General features: G+C 45.3%; 1 protein-coding gene across 1 annotated transcript in view; it reads left to right on the top strand.

Moving 5' to 3' along the window:
• The window catches only part of ARPC1A (actin related protein 2/3 complex subunit 1A), a 40,215-nt gene extending 22,331 nt beyond the window's left edge, over nucleotides 1-17,884 (top strand). The window contains exons 4-10 of the mRNA XM_008057141.1: nucleotides 2,942-3,164; nucleotides 7,084-7,191; nucleotides 8,699-8,911; nucleotides 12,316-12,391; nucleotides 12,613-12,806; nucleotides 16,312-16,402; nucleotides 17,510-17,884. Of these exons, the coding sequence (XP_008055332.1) occupies nucleotides 2,942-3,164; nucleotides 7,084-7,191; nucleotides 8,699-8,911; nucleotides 12,316-12,391; nucleotides 12,613-12,806; nucleotides 16,312-16,402; nucleotides 17,510-17,548 (944 nt within the window). The 3' untranslated portion in view covers nucleotides 17,549-17,884. The remainder of the gene's footprint in view (nucleotides 1-2,941; nucleotides 3,165-7,083; nucleotides 7,192-8,698; nucleotides 8,912-12,315; nucleotides 12,392-12,612; nucleotides 12,807-16,311; nucleotides 16,403-17,509) is intronic.
• Nucleotides 17,885-25,604: the final 7,720 nt, after the last annotated feature.

Here is a 25,604-nt window from a genome sequence, read left to right as displayed (position 1 = left end):
TCAGGAATACTTATAGAACACATGTATGTCTAATCAGAATGGTAGCCATATGGGGTGAAATTTCAGAATGTCAGAATCATTCCAAAATCTGAGCTCTTTTCTCTTTACAAGGCAATGTTCTGTATGTTAGAGGATGTATTCGATTTCTATTGTTGTGTAACAAATACTATAAACATAGCAGCTTAAACTGAAACATATTTATTATCTCATAGTTTCTGTGAGTCATGAAACTGGGCATAACTTATCTAGGACCTCTGCCTAGGGTCTCACAAGCTGTAATCAAGGTGTCAGCCTAGATGGGTTCTCATCAGAGACTCCACCAGGGTAAGATCCACTTCCATCATTCCTCAGGTTGTCGATAGAATTCATGTCCTGTGGCTGTAAGATTCCTGGCAGCATGCTTTAAAGCCAACAATGGAGAGAGAACATAGGAATCTCTAGTAAGATAGGTGCTATACACATGTGTAATCTTGCGCATGTACTCATGCACATTCTACCTCCTTTCCAGCATTCCACTGTTAGAAACGAATCACAGGTTGTGGCCTCACCCAAAGGGGAGGATCACACAAAAGGCAAGATCACCAGCAGATGGATTCATAGGGGGACCACCAGACTTGCTTCCCATTGTTAAAAGGCTTGTAATCAAGTTAGGAAAATAGGACATTCATAGAAATAGCTTATCATAGTGAAATCTTTTTTTTTTTGAGTCGTAGTCTGTCTCACTGTTGCCCAGGCTGGAGTGCAGTAGCACGCTCACGGCCACCACAGCCTCGACCTCCTGGGCTCAGGTGATCCTTCTGCCTCAACCTTCCAAGTAGCTGGAACTACAGGCGCGCACTGCCACACCCGGCTAAGTTACTGGTTTCTTGGAGAGATGAGGTCTCACCAAATTGCCCAGACTGATCTCAAACCTGTGGGCTCAGGCAATCCTTTCACTTTGGCCTCCCAAAGTGCTGGGGTTATAGGTGTGAGTCCTCACACACAGCCAGTGAAATTTTAACTGAAGCAAAAAGGTATGTGTTCAAGCAAAAAAAAAATTCAAATTTTATTTATTTTAACAAATGATTGGAAACCAACAAAATGCTCAACAATGGAGGGATGATTTAAGAAAGATGAGAAAATCAGTGTTTTGGAATAATTATACTAATTTATAAAAAGCGAGAAAATGTTTGCTGTGATATTTGTACCATTTTGTGGGAGGAATTTTTGTGGACATTAAGAGCGGGGCCAGAGGCTTATTGACTTGCTGCATGTCCCTTTGTCTTCTAACAATGTATGAGTATTCTTTTGTAGTTAAAAATAAAATTTAAAATCTGACAAAGAAGACTACAGCCTGGGTGTAGTGGCTCATGCCTGTAATCCCAACACTTTGAGAGGCAGAGGCAAGAGGATTGCCTGAGCCCACAGATTTGAGACCAGTCTGGGCAACATGGCGAGACCTCATCTTTACAATAAATCGAAAAATGAACTGGGCATGGTGTTGCGTGCCTGTAGTTTCAGCTGGTTGGAAGGCTGAAGTGGAAGGATTGCCTGAGCCCAGCAGATCAAGGCTGCGGTGATTGTGAGTGCCACTGTACTCCAGCCTGATCTACAGAGTGAGACTTTGGTTGGAAAAAAAAAACCAAAAAAACCCCAAGAGAACAACAAATTATTTTGTAATGAATAAATGAAATACATCACTTAGAATATAGTCCCTCCAATTTTTTTCTCTTCAAACTATTGAAATCATTGATTTATAACAAATTGAGACTTTGATTTATGCTCTTTTTTCATATAAATGTTAAGAATGTTAGTTATTATTTTTAGGGAGATATCTATAATAAAAATTTATTAGTAATTTCTGTGTCCTTTTTTTTTGAGTTGGGATTTCTGTTGCAATGGCACGATCACAGCTTACCACAACCTCCACCTTCTGGGCTCAGGCGATCCTTCCACTCAGCCTCCCAGGTAGCTGAGACTACAGGCATATACCACCATGCTCAACTATTTTTTTTTTTTTTTTTTACTTTTTGTAGGTCTTGCTGTGTTGCCTAGGCTGATCTCTAACTCCTGGGCTCAGGTGTTACTCCTGCCTCAGCCTTCCAGAGTGCTGGGATTACAGACATGAGCCACCACACTTGGCCTTTTTTGTACCTTTTAATGCAAAATTATATTTATAGAAAATACTTCATCAGTAAATATAAAATGACTGATTCATAGTAAATTTTTCCCTTGGTGTATAACATACTGACTTTGACTTTGGGATTCTTCACAGAGGTACCAGATATGTAATAGATCAAATAAGAAAAATAAGCCTTATATTCAGATATGTATTCCTGGTTTTAGATGCGGAGATACTCAAAGATACTCTTTCATAGAACCTGCATCATGTAGAAAACATACTTAGTGTGGTTTAACTGACACTGACCTTCAGAAGAATATAAGTTAATCACAATTTATGTTTTTCCTCTTTATTACTAAAGATTATTTTTATTTACCATGTATGCTATTTTAGTTGAATACCATGTAGCAGATTGTTGGTTAATGTCATGACATGAGGTCTGTTAATGAATGCATAAAGTTACTTTTGGGCAAGAAAAAAATCTAATAAAGAGGAAAGAAAAAGGTAATGGATCTTCAGAAGTTTAAAATCTTTAGAGACTGGTGAATGGGTCGGACAAATGTCCTTGCTTAGTTTTGTCAACTCTGCAGTTATAAACTGCACTATAAAACAGGTCTGTTCTACTGACCTTATGGAAGATCCTGAGTCCCAGGCATTTTGCAGAGAAACATCCTTGCCTTTGTGAGAGATGGCGCTCAAGACCATAGGTGGGGGAAGGATGGAACTGGGGAGCCAGGTATCAAGCCCGCATCCGGTCCTGCCACGGCGGTGCCTGCCTGCCTGTACCACAGTCAGTTGTCCTTGACCAGACAACGCAGATGACCCACGTCTCGCTTGCAGGTATTGACTGGGCTCCCAAGAGCGACCGCATCGTCACTTGTGGCGCCGACCGCAATGCCTATGTCTGGAGTCAGAAGGATGGTGTCTGGAAGCCAACCTTGGTGATCCTGAGAATTAATCGCGCAGCCACTTTTGTGAAGTGGTCCCCCCTAGAGAACAAATTTGCTGTGGGAAGTGGAGCACGACTCATTTCTGTTTGTTACTTCGAGTCTGAAAATGACTGGTGAGCGACATCAGAACTTTTAAAATTTTCTCTGTAGAGTTTAGAATTTACATTTGGACTGCTGTGTTCTTGGTGACTTCTTGAATCACTGTGTGAAGGCTTAACTATATCTCCAGTTTTTCCTCATCTGGAGTTTTTTTCCCCCTCAGGAATTATTCATTTGCTCTGACTGAGCTTTATCCTTCTCAATATACACATTGAGTTAAAGCTCACATCTTTCTCATATTAATACAGAACCATGTTTCTGTTTCCTGATCTAACTTAGTTTGTTCTGCAAGGTGCTACTACTGTTTTCACCATATACTGACCAGATTGCTGTTTTCTTTTTTCTTTCCTTTTTTTTTTTTAAGTCAAGGTCTCATCCTGTCACCAGGCTGGAGTGTAGTTGCATGCTTACAGCAATCACAGCTCAGGGCAGCCTCGACCTCTTGGGCTCAGGTAGTGCTTTCACCTCAGCATCCCGCGTAGCTGGGACTACAGGCGCCTGCTACCACGCCCAGCTAATTTTTAAGTTTTTCTATAGAGACTATGATTGAGGCTGGTCTCAAACTCCTGGGCTCAAGCAGTCTGCCTGCCTTGGCCTCCCAAAGTGCTGGGATCAGAGGCATGAACCACTGCGCCTGGTGCTGTTTTCTTCTTCCTCTATATAAAAATTATGACCTTGAAAGAGTCTCAGTGCCCAGAGGAACAATTTTTCTTTTCACACTATATCTATCTAGGATTCTTATAGATAATAATGTTCTCCTTTTCTTTAAAGCTGATCTGTGTCTTGGTATAATATTTTACTTGTTTTAAACTGTTGAAGTAAAATTGATCAGAATCTTAGGAGTGTAATCAAGCTATTATACTTTTTAGATAAATCACTTGTAGCTGAGCCAATCAAAATACAGAGGTTTATTTTACCGCTGAGTAACTTATTTTAACTACTTCTTCCTGCTTATTTTGATAAGAAAACAACTCAGTTCTACCTGGCATGCATCCCGAACGGGGGTAAATATCCTTCAACAGGGAATTGTCATTTAGTACAAAACTGGCAGTGTTTGTGTTTTTACTAAAAATAGCAGAGTACACATTACTCTTCGCATAGTTTTATTATTTGTATTCTGATGAAATAGTGAAAAGAGATATTATCATGTTACCTTTGTAATTTAGTAAAACAACAGCAATGTTTATTTGTAATTTAGTAAAACAACAGCAATGTTTATCATGTTACCTTGTAATTTAGTAAAACAACAAAAAAAATTCATAATTCAATTTTATTGCAAATTCACAGAAAGAAAGTCTGTGAATTTGCAATAAAATTGAATTATGAATATTTTTTCAAGCATGAGTAAAATATAAGGCTAACAAAATGTTTCCTGCTAGAAATCATTTGAAAGCTTCATTGTAGTGAGGAAATAAGAAACAAACTTCATTAATATTCCTACATGGCTCAACTTTGTCAATGAGTAATCCTGGCAGTCTTTTCTCTTTTTTTGAGTTGGAGTCTCACTCTGTCGTACAGACTGCGGCCACCGCAGCTTCGACCTGCTGGGCTCTGGCGATCCTTCCGCCTCAGCCTTCCAAATAGCTGGAACTACAGGCCTGCGCTACCACGCCCAGCTAATTTTTGATTTATTGTAGAGATGAGGTCTTGCCAAGTTGCCCGGGCGGGTCTCGAACCCATGGGCTCAGGCAGTCCACTCACCTCAGCCTCCCAAAGGTGCAGGATTACAGGCTGAGCCACCGAGCCTGGCTACAGTCTTTTCTTTTTTGAGTCAGGATCTCATTCCTACTCAGGCTGAAGTGCAATGGGACAGTCATGGCTCACTGCAGCCTTCACCTTCTGGGCCCAAGCGATCTTCCACCTCAGCCTCCCCTAGTAGCTGGGACTAAGGCCCATACCACTACACCTGCCTCTTTTTTTCCTTTTTTGTAGAGATGAGGTCTCACTATGTTACCTAGACTGGTTTTGAACTTCTGAGCTGAAGTGATCCATTTCAGCCTTCCAAAGTTCTGGGATTATAGGCTTGAGCCATTGTGCCTGGTAGTCTTACTCATTTGTATAGGAAACTTTTCTTCCAAGTTAACCTTCAACCTCTGTAGCTGTTCACATTTTTATTCATTGAGAATTAATCTCAAATTTTGGTAAATTGGACTTTACTATGGTACAAGGTATTGTCTTTGAATAGGTTGTATGTTCAGGGCAATTTCTCAGCTATAGAACAATATTTCATATTTTGTTTTAATACTTTAAAGTAACCTCTCAGGCTGGGTATGGAGGCTCACGCCTGTAATCTCTGCACTTTGGGATGCTGAGGCGAAAGGACTGCCTGAGCCCAGGGGTTCGAGACTAGCCTGGGCAACTTAGCAAGACCTTGTCTCTACAATAAATAAATAAATTAGCTGAGCATGGCGTGTGCACCTGTGGTTCCATCTACTTGGAAGGCTGAGGCGGATTGCCTGAGCCCAGCAGGTTGAGGCTGCAGTGGCCATGAGTGTGCCACTGCACTCCAGTCTGGGCTATAGAGGGACACTCCAACTCAAAAAAACCCCAAAAACCCAATATTGTCTTTTTCAGAATGAACTTTTTCAAATAGATCTCTATGAGAAATATTCTATAGAAAAGTAATTAAGGCTGGGCTCAGTGGCTCAGCCTGTAATCCCAGCACTTTGGGAAGCCAAAGCGAGTGGATTGCCTGAGCCCACAGGTTCGAGACCAGCCCGGGCAACTTGACAAGACCTCGTCTCTACAATAAATAAATACATAAATTAGCCGGGCGTGGCACCGCACTCCTATAGTTCCAACTATTTGGAAGGCTGAGGCAGACGGATCGCCAGAGCCCAGCAGCTCAACACTGGGATGGCTGTGAGTGTGCCACTACACTTCAGCCTGGGCGACAGGGTGAGACTCCAACTCAAAAAAAAAAAGTAAAGTAATTTAAGCATTCAAGGAAAGCCATGTGACTCAATATCTAGTCTCTCAACTCCTGAACATCTGCACGATTGGTTTTTAAGCAGCATTTTGGGGACAGAAATTGAATTAGTTAAGCCAAAATAATGACTGGTCTTCGACTTATGTAATGTTTTTTGAATGGCACTAGATAATTAGTTCAAGGCTAATCCCCAACAAGAGGTTCTTCTAATTTCTTGATTATGATTTCTCTGTGAAAGAAATTAAAAAGAATTTGCAGCCTTGAGGAGACTTGTAAAGAAGATTAAGCTATTTTACAACCCCAAATTAACCTAGAATAGAATAGCAAATCACTAAATATTTGTAATAGAAACTCAGATAATTTTATACTCAGTTTCTATCTCAAAGGTTGACTTCACATGTGATCTGAAATCTCATGAGTTAGTAACTGAGTTGATCAAAATTTATACTTACTTAATGAGAACCCCTGGTGGAAACTAGCTGCTCTGATGAGAATGTCAAAACCTAAAAGACAGGAGTGCGTGAGGGACTGACTGTTCATAGTTCTTTTCCTTTCTGTCCTTTAGAAATGTACCTTCTAGCTGGGCTCAGTGGCTCAGCCTGTAATCCCGTGCCTTTGGGAGGCTGAGGTGAGTGGATTGCCTGAGCCCGTGGGTTCGAGACCCGCCTGGGCAACTTGGCGAGACCTCATCTCTACAATAAATCAAAAATTAGCCGGGCGTGGTAGCACGCGCCTGTAGTTCCAGCTACTTGGAAGGCTGAGGCGGAAGGATTGCCGGAGCCCAGCAGGTCTAGGCTGCGGTGGCCGGGAGCGGCCGCTGCACTCCAGTCTGGGTGACAGGGTGAGCCTCTAACTCCAAAAAAAAAAAAAAAAGAGAGAGAGAAATGTACCTTCTGTCTGGCAAGGAGACCAGGTGTAGGTGTTTTTGCCTGAAATACATTTGTCAGTCATTTGGGGACTCACTTGATGCCTGAATAAGCTAAAATTGTTTTGTCTTCTCATAGGTGGGTAAGCAAACACATAAAAAAGCCAATTCGATCCACAGTCCTCAGCTTGGATTGGCATCCCAACAATGTATTACTGGCAGCAGGATCATGTGACTTCAAATGCAGGTGGGTACAAATGAGAATTAACAGACTTGAGCCCCTCATTGTTCGTCTTTAAACAAATTTTTCCCCCTTTTTTGCAAGGTACTGTGCTAGGCACTGTAAGGGAGACTCAAAGATAAAGGCTTTGTGATCTAGAAAAGAAGCTTGTGCATGGTGAATAAAGGTAGAAGGAAGTGGACTTGGGAGCAAGGTAGGAGGGAGAGTCCAGGGAAGTTTTCTTTAGGCAGAAGATCCATGATGTAGAGGGGATGATCAGCATGTGCTCTCTCTGTTTTGTTTGTGATCTGTTAACTAGAATCTTTCTAGCTTCCTTAGAAAATGGAACTAGTGGCGCTAAACTGTAACACCTGGGTTCTTGTGCTATGTCTAAAAATCTGATTCTGAAAATAGATTGTAATTCTTTTGTTGATAATTATTTCCACAAATTTTTTTTTGATTCACCATCCTGTGACTATGAATCTGTTCCATTTACATTCTCAAGTTGGTGGCTGAGAGGTACCAGTTCTTTCTCGGCTCTCATTTAAGCAGGTGCTGTCGTGATGCTGATGTATAGTATAACTAACTGACATCACATTATCTGACTTGCAGATAACTCTGTCCTCTGCCCTGCCGCTTCCAGAGCTCCTGCTGCTATTTGGTGTATGGGGGAGGGCGGGTGTATACCTTGGTTTTTTTAGGGAGCCTTTGGTTCAGAAATTTTCTGAGGAGAAGATTACAAAGTAGAAACAGCATTGGAGAGTGGAAGGGCAGGTTTTTAGCTGTTGGCCTTTGTCCCTTCCCCTTTGTTACTCTGGATCAAAACATCTTCACACATAGCTGCATAGAATTAGGTAAAGAGAGTTAGGAAAAGACTGATGACACCTGTTTGTAAAAGAGCTGCCTTCATCTTAAACTGTTCCTGCCACAAAGACTGCACAATGCACCTGAGGATCAGGGGACCCAGCCTATCACCTGGCAGTGCTAGGGAACCTGCCCACTCTTTCTCACTGGCCTCCCTTGGCTTTCTCTTTGGGTGTCTCTGTCTTTGCATGAATTAGTACCATTGGTGTCTTATGGGGGCAGATTGCTCCTCTCTCCTATCAATTGACTGTGCTGAACATTATGGTGAAGTAGACAGGGAAGGACACTGTGGTCATTTAGCAAGGTCTGACGTGGGCAAGGGAGGGATGGGACAGCAGGGCCTCCTCCGAATGTGCAGTCCATGAGGGAAGGGCTTTTGTGTTTGTTGCGTCAGAACCACACACCTAGAGCCTTACACACAGTAGGTGCTCTGTGAGTATCTGTTGATAGTGTGTGGATTTGCTAAACTTGGATTGGCCTGTAGGCAGCCCTGAGAACCATTCTGTGACTTGAGAGGTTTGTGTATCTGAACTCATACGTCATGTTTTGTTGTTTTTATAAGCCAACCTCTTTGTGTTCTGGGATGCCTTATGATAGCTGCCTGTCATCTGTTTCTAAATACATATATTTTTGTTGCTTTTTCCTTCTCTCCCTGTCCTTTAAACTGCAGAGTGTTTTCTGCCTACATTAAAGAAGTGGATGAGAAGCCAGCCAGCACACCATGGGGCAGCAAGATGCCTTTTGGTCAGCTGATGTCAGAGTTTGGTGGCAGTGGCACTGGTGGCTGGGTCCATGGGGTCAGCTTCTCTGCCAGTGGGAGCCGCCTGGCCTGGGTCAGCCACGACAGCACTGTGTCTGTTGCTGATGCCTCAAAAAGTGTGCAGTGAGTATTTGCCTTTTGTTTGGAGTGGCGAGCGAGAGTGGGATCTCTCACCAGCTGGGCCAAAACTGCCTTCCCTGTGGTATGAGTATGAGTGTGAAACTCCTGACCAGAACTGCCAGGCAGCCTTTATAGTTGCAGACTCAGATTTAGATCATTTGTGTGGGAAATTGTAAAGAGTTAGGTCTTCCAGAAATAATACATCTTAATGGAAGTATTGTTATTGATGCCTTTGAAAAACACTCTTGTTTGCTACAGATAAGGGTCCCTTTTAAATGGCCAATTTAGTCTGTTACTCTGAATTTCTTACAACACATAAATATCATTTACTGGCCTTAAATTAAGTAGATGTGTTCTTATTTTGGGTAGTCAGTGAACAATTGACTCCATTAATAGGGGCTTTTCATTCAGTAAGGGTGAAAAGCCCTTGAAGCCACCTCTGTGCCGGAAGAGCTCGAATTGCAGTGTCTTCCTTGTGAGGGGGTGCAGCACAGCCATGAAGCACCTTGTCAGACTTCAGAATTCACTGCTCATTATATGCTGGAGGAGGAGGAAGATTGGAACCTTTCCTTTTAGAAATCTTTGATCTTTCCTGGCAATTCCTTTTCCATTGGCAGCTAAACTTAACTTACCATTAAAAGTTTTGTGACTTGCCAACTTTATTGAAAATCAGTCATATTGGGTGACCTTTATTCCCTGTCAGGTCAGGAAGAGAGGTGCCCAGAGGTAGTAAGGGTCACCTAGTGTGAACAACGTGACATTTCAGAGATGATATTTTTTCCTGATTGGATAAAATGTGCATTTTGTGGGGGTTAGTTTTATGTTTTTTTTAAAGCTCCCCTTCCATTATTAATTAAATGTAGTGTTTCAGAAGACTTCTATGCATATATAGACACTTATGTATCTTCATTTTTAACAAAAATGGGATATTATACGTTTTGTGCAGTAATTTGCCTTTTTTTTTTGAAGTCGGAGTCTCACTCTTGCCCGGACTGGCGTGCAATGGCATGCTTATGGCCACTGCAGCTTTGACCTGCTGGGCTAAGGCGATCCTTCTGCCTCAACCTTCCAAGTATAGCTGGAACCACAGGCGTGCGCCACCACACCCAGCTAACTTTTTGATTTATTATAGAGACGAAGTCTCACCATGTTGCTCAGGCTGGTCTTGAACCCCTGAGCTCAGGCAATCCTCTTGCCTCTGCCTCCCAAAGTGCTGGGATTACAGGTGTGAGCCACTGCGCCTGGCCTGTAATTTGCCTTTTAACATTCTTTGATATTTTTGATGCCAGTATTACTCGATTTTTATATGGTTTATTGTAATACACAACACATTGTTAGCATATGTTTATTATAAGTCTCTGTCTAGGCTGAGTGTGGTGGCTCATGCCTGTAATCCCAGCACTTTGGGAGACCAAGGTGAGAGGATTGTCTGAGCCCAGGAGTTCAAGACCAGGCTCGGCAGCATGACAAGACCTCGTGTCTGGCTGGGCTCGGTGGCTCAGCCTGTAATCCCACGCTTTGGGAGAGCTGAGGTGAGTGGATTGCCTGAGCCCACGGGTTCAAGACCCTCCTGGGCAACTTGGCGGACCTCATCTCTACAGTAAATCAAAAATTAGCCGGGCGTGGTAGCGCGCACCTGTAGTTCCAGCTACTTGGAAAACTGAGGTGGAAGGATTGCCAGAACCCAGCAGGTCGAGGCTGCAGTGATCGGGAGCGACCACTGCACTCCAGTCTGGGTGACAGAGTGAGACTCCAACTCAAAAACAGAAACAAAAACAAAAACAAAACAAAACAAAAAAAAGATCTCATGTCTACAATAAATAAAAAAATTAGCTGGACATGGTGTTGTATGCCTACAGTCTCAGCTACTTGGAAGGCCGAGGCAGATGGATCGCCTGAGCCCAGCAGGTCTATCCTGCAGTAGCTGTGACCTGTGCACTCTAACCTGGGCAACAGAATGAGACTCCAACTCAAAAAAACAAAAAAGTCCCTGTCTACCCTCCTATTGACTACTTATTTGCCCTTTCCAGTCCTATAAGTCAGATTGCATCTTCCACCCTTCCCCTTCTCCAACATAAATATCTCATGTAGTAAAAGTCAGCGTACCACAGGAAGGGAGTAAGGGCTTAAGATGACACATTAGTTTTTTTTGTTTTGTTTTGTTTTGTTTTTCTTGAGACGTGGTTTTGCTTTGTTGCCCAGGCTGGAGCGCAGTGATGTAATCATAGCACTGCAGCCTCATCCTCCTAGGCTCAAGCAATCCTCCCACCTCAGCCTCCTGAATAGCTGGGACTGTAGGCATATGCCACCATGCCTGGCTAATTGTGTTAGTTGTTTAATCCAATGCCAATTTTATTAAATGTTCTCCTTGAACATATACAGTTAGCTTTTAAAATGCACTACCATAGTTGAGCTTGATGTCTCACACCTGTAATTCCAGCACTATGGGTGGCTGAGATGGTCACTTGAGTCCAGTAATTCAAGACCAGTCTGGGCAGCATAGCAAGACCCTGTCTTCAAAAAAATTCGCTGGTTGTGGCAGTGCATGCCTGTAGTCCTATGCAAGAGGCTAAGGTTGGAAGACCTCTTGAGCCAGAAAGTCAAGGTTGCAGTGAACTATGATCATGCCATTGCAGTCCAGCCTGGGCATCAGAGCAAAACTCTGTCAAATAAAATAAATACATAAAATTCATCACCTTTTGCATGAAGTTACATGCTCCTAATTCACCAGTCAATGTGTTTACCTATCATAACCTCTTTGCCAGATGCAGAAGCAAATAACTCCTATGTACATACACATGCCGCCCCCACACAGCCCACTTGAACGTGAGCTCCTGGCTGACTAAGACTAGGTTTTGTTCATCTTGGTAGCTCTAGCTCCGAACACAGTGCCTGGCTGTCAGTAAATATCTGTTGTCGTGGCCTTCTAGGGACTCCAGTCAGCACAGGTGAGAAGAGGATTATAACATTGGGCATTAGCTCACAAGCGATAGTGACCGTAAGAACTATAGGAGGTAAGAGAAAAGAGAAGCCACTTCAGGCTGAAGTAGTCCAGAAAAGCTTCATGAAGGTGATTCCATCAGAGCTGCCCTAGAAGTAGGACTTGGGCACGAAGACGAGATGGAAGAACAGAGGCTCTGGGAACCAGCTTGACATGAGTGGGAGGGACCTCAGAAGGGGTGGGGCATGGGCTAGAGAGAGCTGAAGGCCTTTCTTTCTGAAGGTCACCTCAGGGTCACCTCATGCTTGAGATTCCTGCAAGTTGAGGCTATGGAGTTCCTTTGAAACATAAGTGTTCATTGATACTGCAGAAGACCCTGGGAGAATGGGTCCTTTGTCATCACCTGTGTCTGTAAAGAAGCTGGTGGTCTGTTTTATCTCGGGGTAACAAACATTCTTGTGTTCAGGGTCTCAACTCTGAAGACAGAGTTCCTGCCACTCCTGAGTGTATCGTTTGTCTCGGAGAATAGTGTTGTAGCTGCTGTAAGTATTTCTTTTCATTCTTCCTTGTGGTGTACTGTATGTGCTTCTCAGGCCAGGAACAACGTGTGCTCTGTCTATGATACTAACACAAAGTAGAACAGCCTTTTAGAGGAAACAGAACTTGCTTTTAAGCGTAAGAGACGCCATAATGGTAACATTCTGCTGAGGAGGTGGTAGGTGGGCCACATGCCCTCTGGGGGCTGACTGGTATCTTGTTTCAGGGACATGACTGCTGCCCAATGCTCTTTAACTATGACGACCGCGGCTACTTGACCTTTGTCTCCAAGTTAGACATTCCAAAGCAGAGCATCCAGCGCAACATGTCTGCCATGGAACGCTTCCGCAATATGGACAAGAGGGCCACGACTGAGGACCGCAATACAGCCTTGGAGACACTGCACCAGAATAGCATCACGTAGGTGCCATCTGTGGAGAAGTGGTTAGGTGACCAAGATGCTCTTATTCCCCTTGTTTCCTAACTGGGTCCCTACAGAAGTTCTGTGCACTGCAGGCCCAGACATGCCTTCAGGAACGAGCAAAGCGAGAAATCTGTGTCTTACCGACTGCCAGTCTCTCTTTTTCAGCTTGTAATAAAGACTGAACTGCCACCACCTAGTCATTCAGGTGTACAAGGCATCCAATGGGAGGAGTGTGGGACCTACTGCAGATGTGAGGTGGGGGCTGTCAGGGCAGCCTCTTCCCAGGGCTCACTTCCTCAATGACACAACAGAGAGCAAAAGGAGACCCTCCTTTTTATTTATTTATTTATTTTTTTGAGTTGGAGTCTCACTCTGTCACCCAGACTGGAGTGCAGTGGCCGCTTCCGGCCACCGCAGTCTCGACCTGCTGGGCTGTGGCGATCCTTCCGCCTCAGCATTCCAAGTAGCTGGAACTACAAGCGCGCGCTACCACACCCGGCTCATTTTTATTTATTGTGGAGATGAGGTCTCGCCAAGTTGCCCATGCGGGTCTCGAACCTTCAGGCTCAAGCAATCCACTCACCTCAGCCTCCCAAAGGTGCGGGATTACAGGCTGAGCCACTGAGCCCGGCTAGGAGACCCTCCTAACTGCCCTGCTCCTCTGGTGAACCCATGACAAGAAATGTGGTTATATCCTCTGAAAAGGTAGCTGTAGCTGTCATTTCAAGTCATGGATACAAGTGAAAAGATTACTTAATTAGAGATACAGTTTCTTCACATCATTATGACAAGGCTTAGCAGTCTCTTGACTGATTTTCCATCAGGTATGTGTGATTATATAAGACAACAGAATTGTGTTTCATCCAGAAACTTTAATTTTTTTTAATCTAGAGGAGAAATGTAATATATTACTTATATTATAAATTACTGTGTTCTGAGTTGGGTACCATAGAATTTTCTGGTTTTGATTAGACCTTTGTGTTGAGAGACATTTATTGTGTTGTTGATGTTGAGAGGAATAATGAAAGTCTTTAGACTTTCTCTTTAAGAGAGCTATTATGGCCGGGCTCGGTGGCTCAGCCTGTAATCCCGCGCCTTTGGGAGGCTGAGGTGAGTGGATTGCCTGAGCCCGCGGGTTCGAGACCCACCTGGGCAGTGAGACCTCATCTGTACAATAAATAAAAAAATCAGCCGGGCGTAGTAGCACGAGCCTGTAATTCCGGCTACTCAGAAGGCTGAGGCAGAAGGCCAGAAGGCTGCCAGAACCCAGCGGGTTGAGGCTGTGGTGGCCGGGAGCGGCCACTGCACTCCAGTCTGGGCGACAGAGTGAGACTCCAACTAAAAAAAAAAAAAGAGAGAGAGAGCTTTTATGAAATGCAGGTTATGCTTTTCATCAGGTTCAGTGGAAGAGGCAGCTGGACTTAACTCATTCACGATTGCAGATCTGAAATTATGTCATTCCATATTCTGTTCCTGGTTGCTGCTGACGTGAATTTATGTCTTTGCAAATTCTGTTACGTCTTTGCAAATTCTGTTTCTGAATGCTGCAGTTTTGTCATATGTATGTGTTATTATATTTTGCTTGAAAATGAATAGTCAGGCAAGGAGAAAGTTAACTGATAGATTATCTGATATCTACTGTGTAGTGTTGTTACTGATTTACATAGTTGGTAAAAATTGCAAGTTGGTCATATTGTTGCAATTCATGTTGTTTACTTGTATTTTGATATTTCAAGGCTCTCATAATTCAACATTAAAAGTCATTTTTCATAATTATGGAAAATAAAGAAATATATGTTTATGAGATTTCCAACTTATTAGTGATAGTGAGACAGATAGTGATGTAATGATGCAGTGTAAATATATATATATATATAATATATATAATCTGTATTCTATTTATAATCCGAATAAAAATACAAAGTATGGAATGCTAGTCAGAGTGGTATCTGAAACAAATAATGGATATATCTGCAACTTTCAGCTGTATTGTGAAAAAGGTGCCACTGCAGAAAAGACCATTTCACTTGTGCTTAACAACTGAAGTTTGCGGTAGTCAGCTTCAGATTTTTAAAATTTTTACCCGCTCTCAGTATTACGAAAGTGAAAAATCGTGAATGTGTTAAGATAGGCTGAAGACAGCTGGGCTTGGTGGCTCAGCCTATAATCCCAGCAGTTTGGGAGGCCGAGGCAAATGGATTGCCTGAACCCGCGCATTCGAGACCAGCCTGGGCACCTAGGCAAGACCTCATCTCTACAATAAATAAAAAATTAGCTGAACATGGTAGTGTATGCCTGTAGTTCTGGCTACTTGGCAGGCTGAGGTGGACAGATCGCTGGATCTCAGCAGGTTAACATTGGGGTGGCATCAAGCATGCTACTGCACTCCAGCCTGGGTGATGAAGTGAGACTTCAACTCAAAAACTCAAAAAAAAAAAGGATAGGCTGAAGATGTGAGTGTGCTATAGAAAAATGAGAACTTGAAGGCATAGTAAAACTTACATTTTCTCTACACTCTTTAGGTTTCTCTGTCTTGAATGACTCAGAGTTCCTTCTTGTGAATTTCTCTTACGCTCCTATGCAGACCATGTGTCAGGAAGGAAACAGCTCTCATTCTCATTATCTCTCGAAGACACTTAGGTAAAAAGTAAAAATAAGTACCTATTTTTAGGATTTTTTAGATAAAAATAAGTGGCTTTCCTGCTGTTGTGGCAGGAAAGCAGCCAGGGATGATATGTAAAACTTTATGGACATTGAAATTGGAATTTCATATAATTTCCATGTCTTCTTTTATTTTTTTTCCAACCATCTAAAATATAAAAGCCATTCTTAGCTCACAAGCTGTGCAGAAATAGGCAGTATGTTCCATAGTTTCCCATCCCCTTCCCTAGAGGAGTGAATTCTAGACATTTCAGAGAAGAAAGAAAAATACTATCTGAGCTGTAGAGTTCGTTGTCTTGAAAGCTTTTCAGATAATTAGGCTAAGATAAGTTGTTTCATTTTTCTGTTCCTCTTGGCTAGGTTGGATTCTGGTGATATGTCTGCCGCTAGCATTTGTAAATGATTAATTTGAAACTTTTGGCTTATATATTCACTGACTGCCTTGGAGGGTGATTTGGGAGGTTTTGTTTGTAGCCAACTGGATTTCAATCACACTTTAGTCTTTAAAAAAACCTCAAAACATCGTTTCCATGCTTTTTGCGATTGTGTTTACAATGTGCATCCTGGCATTTGTGTGGGCTGCTTCTCCAGGTCACTCTGATTAATGCAGGTTGCAAGTTCTTAACTCTTCCCTCTTTTCAGTTTTGTCTTTTCTAGACATCTGTAATAAAATGCTTTGGTTTGTTTTCTGAGCCAGATTGCTGCAGCCTAATGTTGATGAATAAGTTAATATTCAGGAGTTGAAAGATAATTCATCTCCTGAGCTGCCCTTACACTTTTAGGAAGATTGGGCTCACTTCCACTGCACTTACCGTCTCTCTTGTTTTCCTTCTTTTTCAGTCAAGTATCTATTTATGAGGTGGACAAGCAAGATTGCCGCAAATTTTGCACTACTGGTATTGATGGAGCCATGACAATTTGGGATTTCAAGGTATTTTCTACCTTTCAGAGCAAATCTTGTTTGTGTTAAAACTTGAGAGAAGAATGTTTCTCGTTTCTTGAAACAAAATGTCATATCCAGCACATATCAGAAATGTAGGACGTTAGACTGGTGTCTAACCTCCGCTAGGAGGTTCTGGACAGGAGAGACATTCAGGAGGCTGCGTGGAAGGGCACAGTGACGATAAGGGACAAATCCAGGAGGACTCTGCACTCTCTGGTTGGGCCCTGGCAGATGATGAGCGAGCCAAGCAGCCAGGAGAAGCCAGGTTGGGAGAAAGGGTGACTCCTAACGTGTGGCTCTGAATTTCACTTTCCCTGGCTGTCAGCCCCCAAGACAGGCTAACGTGTACACAGTTTTTCCGCTACCTCTGCATTTCTAAGGTGTTTGGTTTCCCCTCCTTCCTTGGGTCAGATACTTAGTACGGAAAAGCCTCCAGAATACTCTTTGGAGAAACAAACTGTCTTTCTCTAAAGTCTTCCCCCTCTTTTTTGCCTCTTTTTTGCATCACGTCCTGGGCGTCCGGCTCCCGTGTTATTACCCCCACCTGGGCAGTTGCATCTCAGCCTTTTGTTCTTTGATCCCTCGGACCACCTCCTTTTCTCTCTTTTGTACTTGCATGAGCTAGGAGGTCCCAGTGCATTTTTCTCTTGAATTCATCACCTTTTGGTGCCTGTGTGGCCTACAGACGTAGACGTGCAGGCGCACCTGTGCCTGGGCACTGAGAATGTAGTGGGGAGGCAGGTGCAGGCACGTGGGCAGCTGCAGCACGTGGGAAGAGCCAGTGACATGAATGGGAAGAATGCCTCAAGGACTACACAAAGGGCTGAGGGGTGCCCAGAACCTGCGGCCAGGGGCCATGGGGACAAGGGGCTCTCAGCCTGGAGGGGCCAGCAGGGGGAGCCCAGGCCCAGAGCTTCGGCAGGGGCGACTCTTGGGAGAGCCTGTCTCAGAGGTGGGTTAGGGCCAGATTTGGGGTGGAGACGGGCCTACTCCAGCCAAAGAAGGGGCGGGCGGTGTGCTGTGGAGAAACGCCAGGGTGGACATTCCTCGGTGACGAAATCGGTAACGACCTCCGTTCTTCCTGCCTCTTTCAAGACCTTGGAGTCTTCCATCCAGGGCCTCCGGATCATGTGAAGCTGAGCGAACTCCGCCGTCCAGCATGACAAACCGGCCGACTGCAGCGCTGCCATTTGCATGATGGGGAGAGCAGCCAGCCCCGAGGAAACACTGAACACACAGATCGCGCAAATGTTGTGTGCTTTTGTTTGAATATAAAATTGGTGAAAGTGTTGGTTGTATAAAAGCAGCAGTGATTTTTTTTTTTTTTTTTGTGGCTATTTCATTCCATTTTTGACCAAAGCTTCTCTTTAAGTAGTTTATTATAGAAAATTGTCACACTAACTTAAAAGAAAGGGTGAGGGAGATATGTAAATTGTCTGCTAGAAAATGCAATAAAAATACCGAATGTGGTTTTGGTTTTGTTTCCTTATACTATTTCCATTTTTAGTAGAAAAATATGGGCAGATTCTTCATTAGATTAGTTTGCTTTTAGAATAAAAGTCTTAGAGTCTTTGTTTCTTTTTCTTTCTTTCTCTTTTTTTGTTTTTTTTATTTTTTTGAGTTGGAGTCTCACTCTGTCGCCCAGACTGGAGTGCAGTGGCCGCTCCCGGCCTCCGCAGCCTCGACCTGCTGGGCTCCGGCGATCCTTCCGTCTCAGCCTTCCAAGTAGCTGGAACTATATGCGTGCGCTACCACACCCGGCTAATTTTTGATTTATTGTAGAGATGAGGTCTCGCCAAGTTGCCCAAGCGGGTCCCGAACCCACGGGCCCAGGCAATCCACTCACCTCAGCCTCCCAAAGGCGCGGGATACAAGCTAAGCCACCAAGCCCGGCCTCTCTTTTTTTAATTTTTAATTTTTAATTTTTGAGTTGGGATCTCACTCTGATCCTCATACTGGAGTGCAGTGGCATAAGCACAGCTCACCACAGCCTTGACCTCCTGGGCTCAGGCAGCCCTTTTGCCTCGACCTCCTGAGTAACTGGAGCTGAGTTTTAGTTTCTTAAATTGCACCATTCTATACAACCTTTAATCAAAAGAACCAATTACTGGGGAGTGGGAGAGAACCATTTATTGAATGGTATCTCTCAGTACCCCAGTTCTTATGTGAAACTTCTGTCAAGTGGGTATGCCATTCCTATCTTGCATCTGGGCAACAGAAACGCTCTTCCACTAAGCAGCCAAGCCCAGATGGTAGCCTGCTCCTGGAGAGCTGTGCCCTGTGCCCAGCAGGGCAGTCCCCGCGGGCCATGCGCCACAGAGCGCACATGCAAGGAGAAGGAAAAGAGAAGAGTTAGCATTGGCTTTAGAGATGACTGTGCCCAAACTGAGTTACTTTCATCATAGTTAGACATGAAGTTTGAGGCTCCAAGGCTGAGACGCTGAAGAGGTACAAATATAAATGAAAAGCAAAGTAAAATTACAGAGCTTTTTTTCACATGGCCACATTCTTGATCTCACAGCGCAGGACAACCAGAACAGTGATTCTAACACAACTCTGTTCTAGAACACTGGTAGCACTGCTTCCCAAAGACAGTATGATATTCTCAAAAGGTTAGTTTTGTCCATTGCCTTCCTAAGCTATGGTGTGGTTTTTTTTGTTTGTTTTTTGTTTTATGAGTTGGAGTCTCACTCCGTCGCCCAGGCCGGAGGGCCATAGCACACTCATGGCCACCCAGTGTCAACCTGCTGGGCTCCAGCAGTTCTTCCGCCTCAGCCTTCCAAGTAGCTGGAACTACAGGCGCACGCTACCACACCCAGCTAGTGTTTCTGATTTATTGTAGAGACGAGGACTCACCAAGTTGCCAGGTTGGTCTCGAACCCGCGGGCTCAGGCGGTCCCCTCTCCTTGACCTCCCAAAGTGCTGAGCCAGCAAGCCCAGCCAGCCACGTTTTCTTAAGCTTTGGCCCCCTCCTCTACCTTGGGGAGGTGAATCCCCTCTTTCTTTCTCCTCTCTCTAATTTACTTTCTAAATAAACAATATTTTCTAAACTAAAAAAAAAAAAAAGATTAGTTTTGCCCTCCTGGTGACTCATGGGAAACCTTACTTCCCCCAAGAGAGAATCCTGGTGCCAGAGGTGCTGGCCTTGATGGCCCTGCCTGGTCCTGTGTGCTGTAGTGTCCTCCCTGGACCCCAATGGCAGGAGCTCCTTAGTATACACGTTTGTGTACACAGTGCACCAGCAAGGCTCTGTGAGAATGGACAACAGCTATCCCTAAAACAGAAATTTGTTAAAAATGTCTTTTTAATTTCATTAAATCACATGGTTTTTTAGGGAAACAGTAAACTCCATGAAAGATGTGACAGCCAGACTTGGTGGTTCATGCCTATAATCCTAGCACTTTGGGAGGCAGAGGCGAGAAGATTGCTTGAGCCCACAGGTTCAAGACCAGCCTTGGCAACTTGGCAAGACCTCGTCTCTACAGTAAACCAAAATATTAACTGTGTGGTAGCGCACGCCTGTAGTTCCAGTTTACTTGGAAGGCTAAAGCAGGATTGCCTGAGCCCAGCAGGTCAAGGCTGTGGTGGCAGTGAGTGTACCACTGCACTCCAGCCTAGGAGACAGATTGAGACTCTTAAAAAAAAAAGAAGCTGGGCTCGGTGGCTCAACCTGCAATCCCGCACCTTGGGAGGCTGAGGATTGCCTGAGCCCGCGGGTTCGAGACCTGCCTGGGCAAGCGAGACCTCATCTCTACAATAAATCAAAAAAAAATTAGCCGGGTGTGGTAGTGCGCGCCTGTAGTTCTAGCTACATGGAAGGTTGAGGCGGAAGGATCGCCGGAGCCCAGCAGGTCGAGATTGCGGTGGCCAGGAGCAGCCACTGCACCTCAGTCTGGGCGACAGAGACTCCAACTCAAAAAATAAAAATAAAAAAAATAAAAAGAAAGATGCAACAGCTAAAAAAAATGTACTTACTTAGCTTTCAAAAACTTCATATCCATGCAATGGTTTTGTTTTGTTTTTTTGATTGGAGTTTCACTCTGTCACCCAGACTGGAGTGCAGTGGCTGCTCCCGGCCACCGCAGCCTAGACCTGCTGGGCTCCAGTGATCCTTCCGCCTCAGCCTTCCAAGTAACTGGAACTACAGGCGCGTGCTACCACGCCCGGTTAATAATTTTTTGATTTATTGTAGAGATGAGGTCTCGCCAAGTTGCCCAGGCGGGTCTCGAACCCGCGGGCTCAGGCAATCCACTCACCTCAGCCTCCCAAAGGCACGGGTTTACAGGCTGAGCCACCGAGCCCGGCTTCTATTCTTTTTCTTAACTTGGGCTATTTCTCATCTGAAAAGAAGGCCTATTCTAGTCACAGCAGCCGGAAACCCGCAGTACTATACTGCAGTGCTGGGGTCTTGGCGATTGTGAAGTTCCTTCCTTCTCTCCCCCTACCTTTGAGACTCAGACCAGGCCTCTGTCCACAGCGACTACCAATCTGAGGTGCCCTGGGTAGCTGCTGACCATACCAGGACATACTGGCTAAACCCCTTTGATGTGAGGTTTTAGACTTTCGCATCATAGTACTACCAAGTTGTGTGACCTTGAGCAAGAGAGCCAACATCTCTGAGCCTCGGTGTCTTCACCTGTAAAATGAAGGTAAGGCAGGATTTATATTTCGTGGTAGATACCCGGTAAAGTTGGGTGTTTGCTTTTGGGCTTGGCACTGACCCTTTGGTAGGTCCTGGAGACCCTGAACAATAATGGTGAGGTAGGGAGGAAGTAGTATCTGAAGGATTTTGCTAGTGAAAGGTAAATTCAGGCCAGGCACAGTGGCTCACACCTATAATCGCAGCTGTTGGGGAGGCTAAAGTGAAACGACCGCTTGAACCTAGGAGTTCTGAGACCAGCCTTGGCAGCATAATGAGACCTCAAAAAAATGTAAAATTGGCTGGGCGTGGTGGCGTGTGCCTGTAGTCCCGGCTACTTGGGAGACTGAGGCAGGAGGATCGCCAGAGCCCAGGAGGTTGAGGATGTGGTTAGTCGTGATCATGCCACTGAACTCCAACCTGGTCAACAGAGTGAGACCCTGACTCAAAAATAAATAAATAAGTAAAATTGGAGTTCTTCCAGAATATTATGCTGACAAAATTGGGGCCAGCCCTAGAACCCAGATGAATTGCTTGAGTTCAGCCCAGCTCATGACACAAAAGGTTTAGATCTGTGTGTTCCCAACTCGAAGCAATGACAGGAAGGCCCAGGGTTTCCCTAAGTGCCTGCAAAGTAGCTGAGGGGTTAAGTCTACCTCATGTGGAATAGTCAGCCCAGATCAGTGTATAAATTATAAGGTTATTTAAATTGTATATGTATAATGTTTTTGTTGTGTTTTGAGTTGGAGTCTCACTCTGTCGCCCAGGCTGGAGTGCAGTGGCACGCTCCCGGCCACCGCAGCCTCGACCTGCTGGGCTCAGGTGATCCTTCCGCCTAAGCCTTCCAAGTAGCTGGAACCACAGGCATGTGTCACCACTTCCGGCTAATTTTTAAAAATTTATTTATTGTAGGTCTTATCATGTTGCTCAGGCTGGTCTCGAACCCCTGAGCTTAGGCAATCCCCTTGCCTCCACCTCCCAAAGTGCTGGAATTACAGGCTTGAGCTGTGTATGTATAATTTAAATACTAGGTGTCTAGATGGGCGTGGTAGCGTGCGCCTGTAGTTCCAGCTGCTTGGAAGGCTGAGGCGGAAGGATTGCCGGAGCCCAGCAGGTCGAGGCTGCGGTGGCCGGGAGCAGCCATTGCACTCCAGTCTGGGCAACAGAGTGAGACTCCAACTCAAAAAAAATTAAATAAATAAATACTAGGTGCAGAGGTATGTCTCTGCCGAAAGATGGCCATGTCCTAATTTCCAGAACTTGTGAGTATTACACGTGGTCAAGTGTAAAGGTCTTGAGATGAGAGATTGTCCTAGAATGCCAGCATGATCCCAGTGTAATCACAAGGATCTTTGTAAAAGGGAGGCAGGAGACAGGACGATGGGATCACAGATTGAAGTGATGCAGTGCCGTGAGCCAAGGAATGTGGGTGTCTCTAGAAGCTAGCATAGGCAGGGAAACAGATTCTTCCCTGGAGCCTCCGGAAGGAACCCTGCCCTACCTACCTGTTTGGCCCACTGAGATTGCAGACTTCTGACTTCTAGAACTGTAAGAAAGCTTGCGTTGTTTTTAAGTCCCAAAGTTTGTGGTAATTTGTCACAGCAGCTATAGGAAACTGACATACCAGGTCAATTCAGAAAAGGGAAGTATGGGCCAGGCATGGGTGGCTCAGGCCTATAATACCAACAGTTTGGGAGGCCAAGACAACGGGATTGCCTGAGCCCGGGGTTGGAGACTAACTTGGGCAACTTGGTGAGATCATGTCTCTACAATAAACCAAAAAATTAGCTGGGCATGGTGGCATGCACCTGTGGTTCCAGCAACTTGGAAGGCTGAGGTGGAAGGATTTCCTGAGCCCGCCAGGTCGAGGCTGTGGTAACTGTGCCACTGCACTCCAGCCTGGGTGACAGAGTGAGACGCTGACAAAAAAAAAAAAGGAAGTGTGGCCTAGACCAGAGTTTTTCCAAATTGGGGATCAGAGCACATTAGTGGACTGTAAAAATTAAGTTAGTAAGTTATGACTGGTGTTTTAAAAAATGAAATAGAAGGCTGGGCTCAGTGGCTCATGCCTATAATCCCAGCACGTTGGGAGGCCGAAGTGAGAGGATTGCCTGAGCCCACGGATTCGAGACTAGCCTGGGCAACTTGGCAAGGCCTCATCTCTACAATAAGTCAAAAAAAATTAGCTGGGCATGGTGACACATGCCTGTAGTTCCAGCCACTTGAAAGGCTGAGGCGGAAGGATCACATGAGCCAGCAGGTCGAGGCTGCCATGAGTGTGTCACTGCACTCCAGCCTGGGTGACAGAGTGAGACTCCACTGAAAAAAAAAAAAAGAAAAGAAATAGAAATTACCAGATGGCTTTGCACCTGGTAGGTAGTGTTTCATGATATTTATGTTTCAGATATACTTCTGGGTGTGTATTAAGTCACAATATACATGTCTACTGTGGATTGTTGTCAAAAAAGTTTGAGACCAGGTGTGGTAGCTCACACCTGTAATCCCAGCATTCTGGGAGATTGAGACAAGAGGATCCCTTGAGACCAAGAGTTCAAAACCAACCTAGGCAACATAGTGAGACCCCCATCTCTAAAAAAAAATAAAAAGCCAGGCATGGTGGCACATGCTCGTGTCCCAGCTATTCAGGAAGCTGAAGTGGGAGGATTGCTTGAGCCCAGGAGGTGGAGGCTAAAGTGAACCAAGGTTGCACCGCTGCACCCAGCCTGGGTAACAGAGTGAGATCCTGACTAAAAAAACAAACCAATCGAATGCATCAGTCCCCTGAGAGTGTTCCTGAGGAAAGATGTGTTAGCCCCACCTTGTATGTCACACATTGCCATAGAACAGCACCAGGGTAAGTGACTGGAGGGTGTTGAAACTGCTATTGCCACATTTTATAGATGACAGAACTCAAGTCCAGACAGGGAAATGACCAGTCTCTCCGGTGCCCCAGTGGTAACCAATCAGCATGTGCTCCCTGAGTGGGGAGGGGAAGGGAAGGCGAGGGTAGGGAGCGGAGATGCCGTAGTGAAGCCCCCAGTTCAACTCACCCAGGCTTGGGTGCCGGGCCATGTCACTGGAACTGATGGGAAGGGATCCCTCCATTTGGTAGTACCTTGTTTCATGGTTTCATCAGTTTCTCAATTGAACGGACACGTAGGGCTGTGTGGCTCAAAAGGGCGGTGTACAGCAGGGGTGCCACTCCCATCAGAACCCTGGGATGGGATGTGAGGGTTATTGAACCTGTCATGGGCTCGGCTGTGTGGACATCTGCCCTCCAGGGCTTTGGCTACCTGACGCATATGTGTGGCCTTGGGAGGTAGGCACAAGGTTGTCCCCCGTTCCCTCCTGCTAAGTTACTAGGTGGTGATGGATCCCTTGGTCTCAGGGAAAGGGACCCATGATCCCCCTTCTGGGTGGACACGTGTCTCTGTCACGGACAGTGAGACAAAAGGCAGATGAGGTCGGGAGCTCTGGGAAGGGTTTTCCTCCTGTATGTCCCTTGGTATCCCATGGCCAGCCAACTTGGCCATCATCTTGTCACCAGGAGGCAATGAGACCAATGCTGGGAGGGTCTGGAGCAGAAAGCAAGATGATGTGCCGGGCTCAGTGGCTCAGGCTGTAATCCCGCGCTTTGGGAGGCCGAGGTGAGTGGATTGCCTGAGCCTGCAGGTTCAAGACCCACCAGGGCAACTTGGTGAGACCTCATCTCTACAATAAATCAAAAATTAGCCGGGTGTGGTAGTACGCGCCTATAGTTCCAGCTACTGGGAAGGCTGAGGCGGAAGGATCGCCGGAGCCCAGCGGGTCGAGGCTGCGGTGGCTGGGAGCGGCCACTGCATTCCAGTCTGGACGACAGAGTGAGACTCCGACTCACAAAAAAAAGAAAGAAAGCAAGATGATGGCCGGGAGACTGCCCCACCCCGCCCCATACTGCCTTCCTTCATGCCAGCCAGTCCCTGGAGCCTCACAGTCCAGGGTTGTGGCTGCATTTCTTGGGAACTTGAGAAGGCAGGAAAGGGAGTGCAGTATCTTCATCCAGGGAACTGTGTGAGGCGGATTCCAGGAAGGAACAGAAGGCCCTCCAAGTTGTTCTCGGAATCCCAAGCTCCTCTAAACCCAAGCAGTTCCTTCACTTAAGGCTTTGAAAACTTTGCTCCCACACCCTACCCAAGGGAGCCATTTCAAAGATCACTTCTCATCATTTTTTTTTTGAGTCGAAGTCTCACTCTATCTCCCAAGCTGGAGTGCAGTGGCACGCTCACAGCCCCCGCAGCCTTGACCTGTTGGGCTCAGGCGATCCTTCCGCCTCAACCTTCCAAGTAACTGAAATCAAAGGTGTGCGCCACCATGCCCGGCTAATTTTTTTGGATTGTTGTAGAGACGGGGGTCTTGCCAAGTTGCTCAGTCTGGTCTCGAACCCCTGAGCTCAGACAATCCTGTCGCCTTCACCTCCCAAAGCGCTGGGATTGCAGGCATGAGCCACACCCACCCCCGCCCGCCAGCTGCCTCTCATCACTTATTTATTTATTTATTTATTTTTGAGTTGGA

The sequence above is a fragment of the Carlito syrichta genome, unplaced genomic scaffold, assembly GCF_000164805.1.
Source record: "Carlito syrichta isolate Samal-C Ts95f unplaced genomic scaffold, Tarsius_syrichta-2.0.1 Scaffold302779, whole genome shotgun sequence".
NCBI lineage: Eukaryota > Metazoa > Chordata > Mammalia > Primates > Tarsiidae > Carlito > Carlito syrichta.
This window is presented reverse-complemented; position numbering and strand designations above follow the sequence as displayed.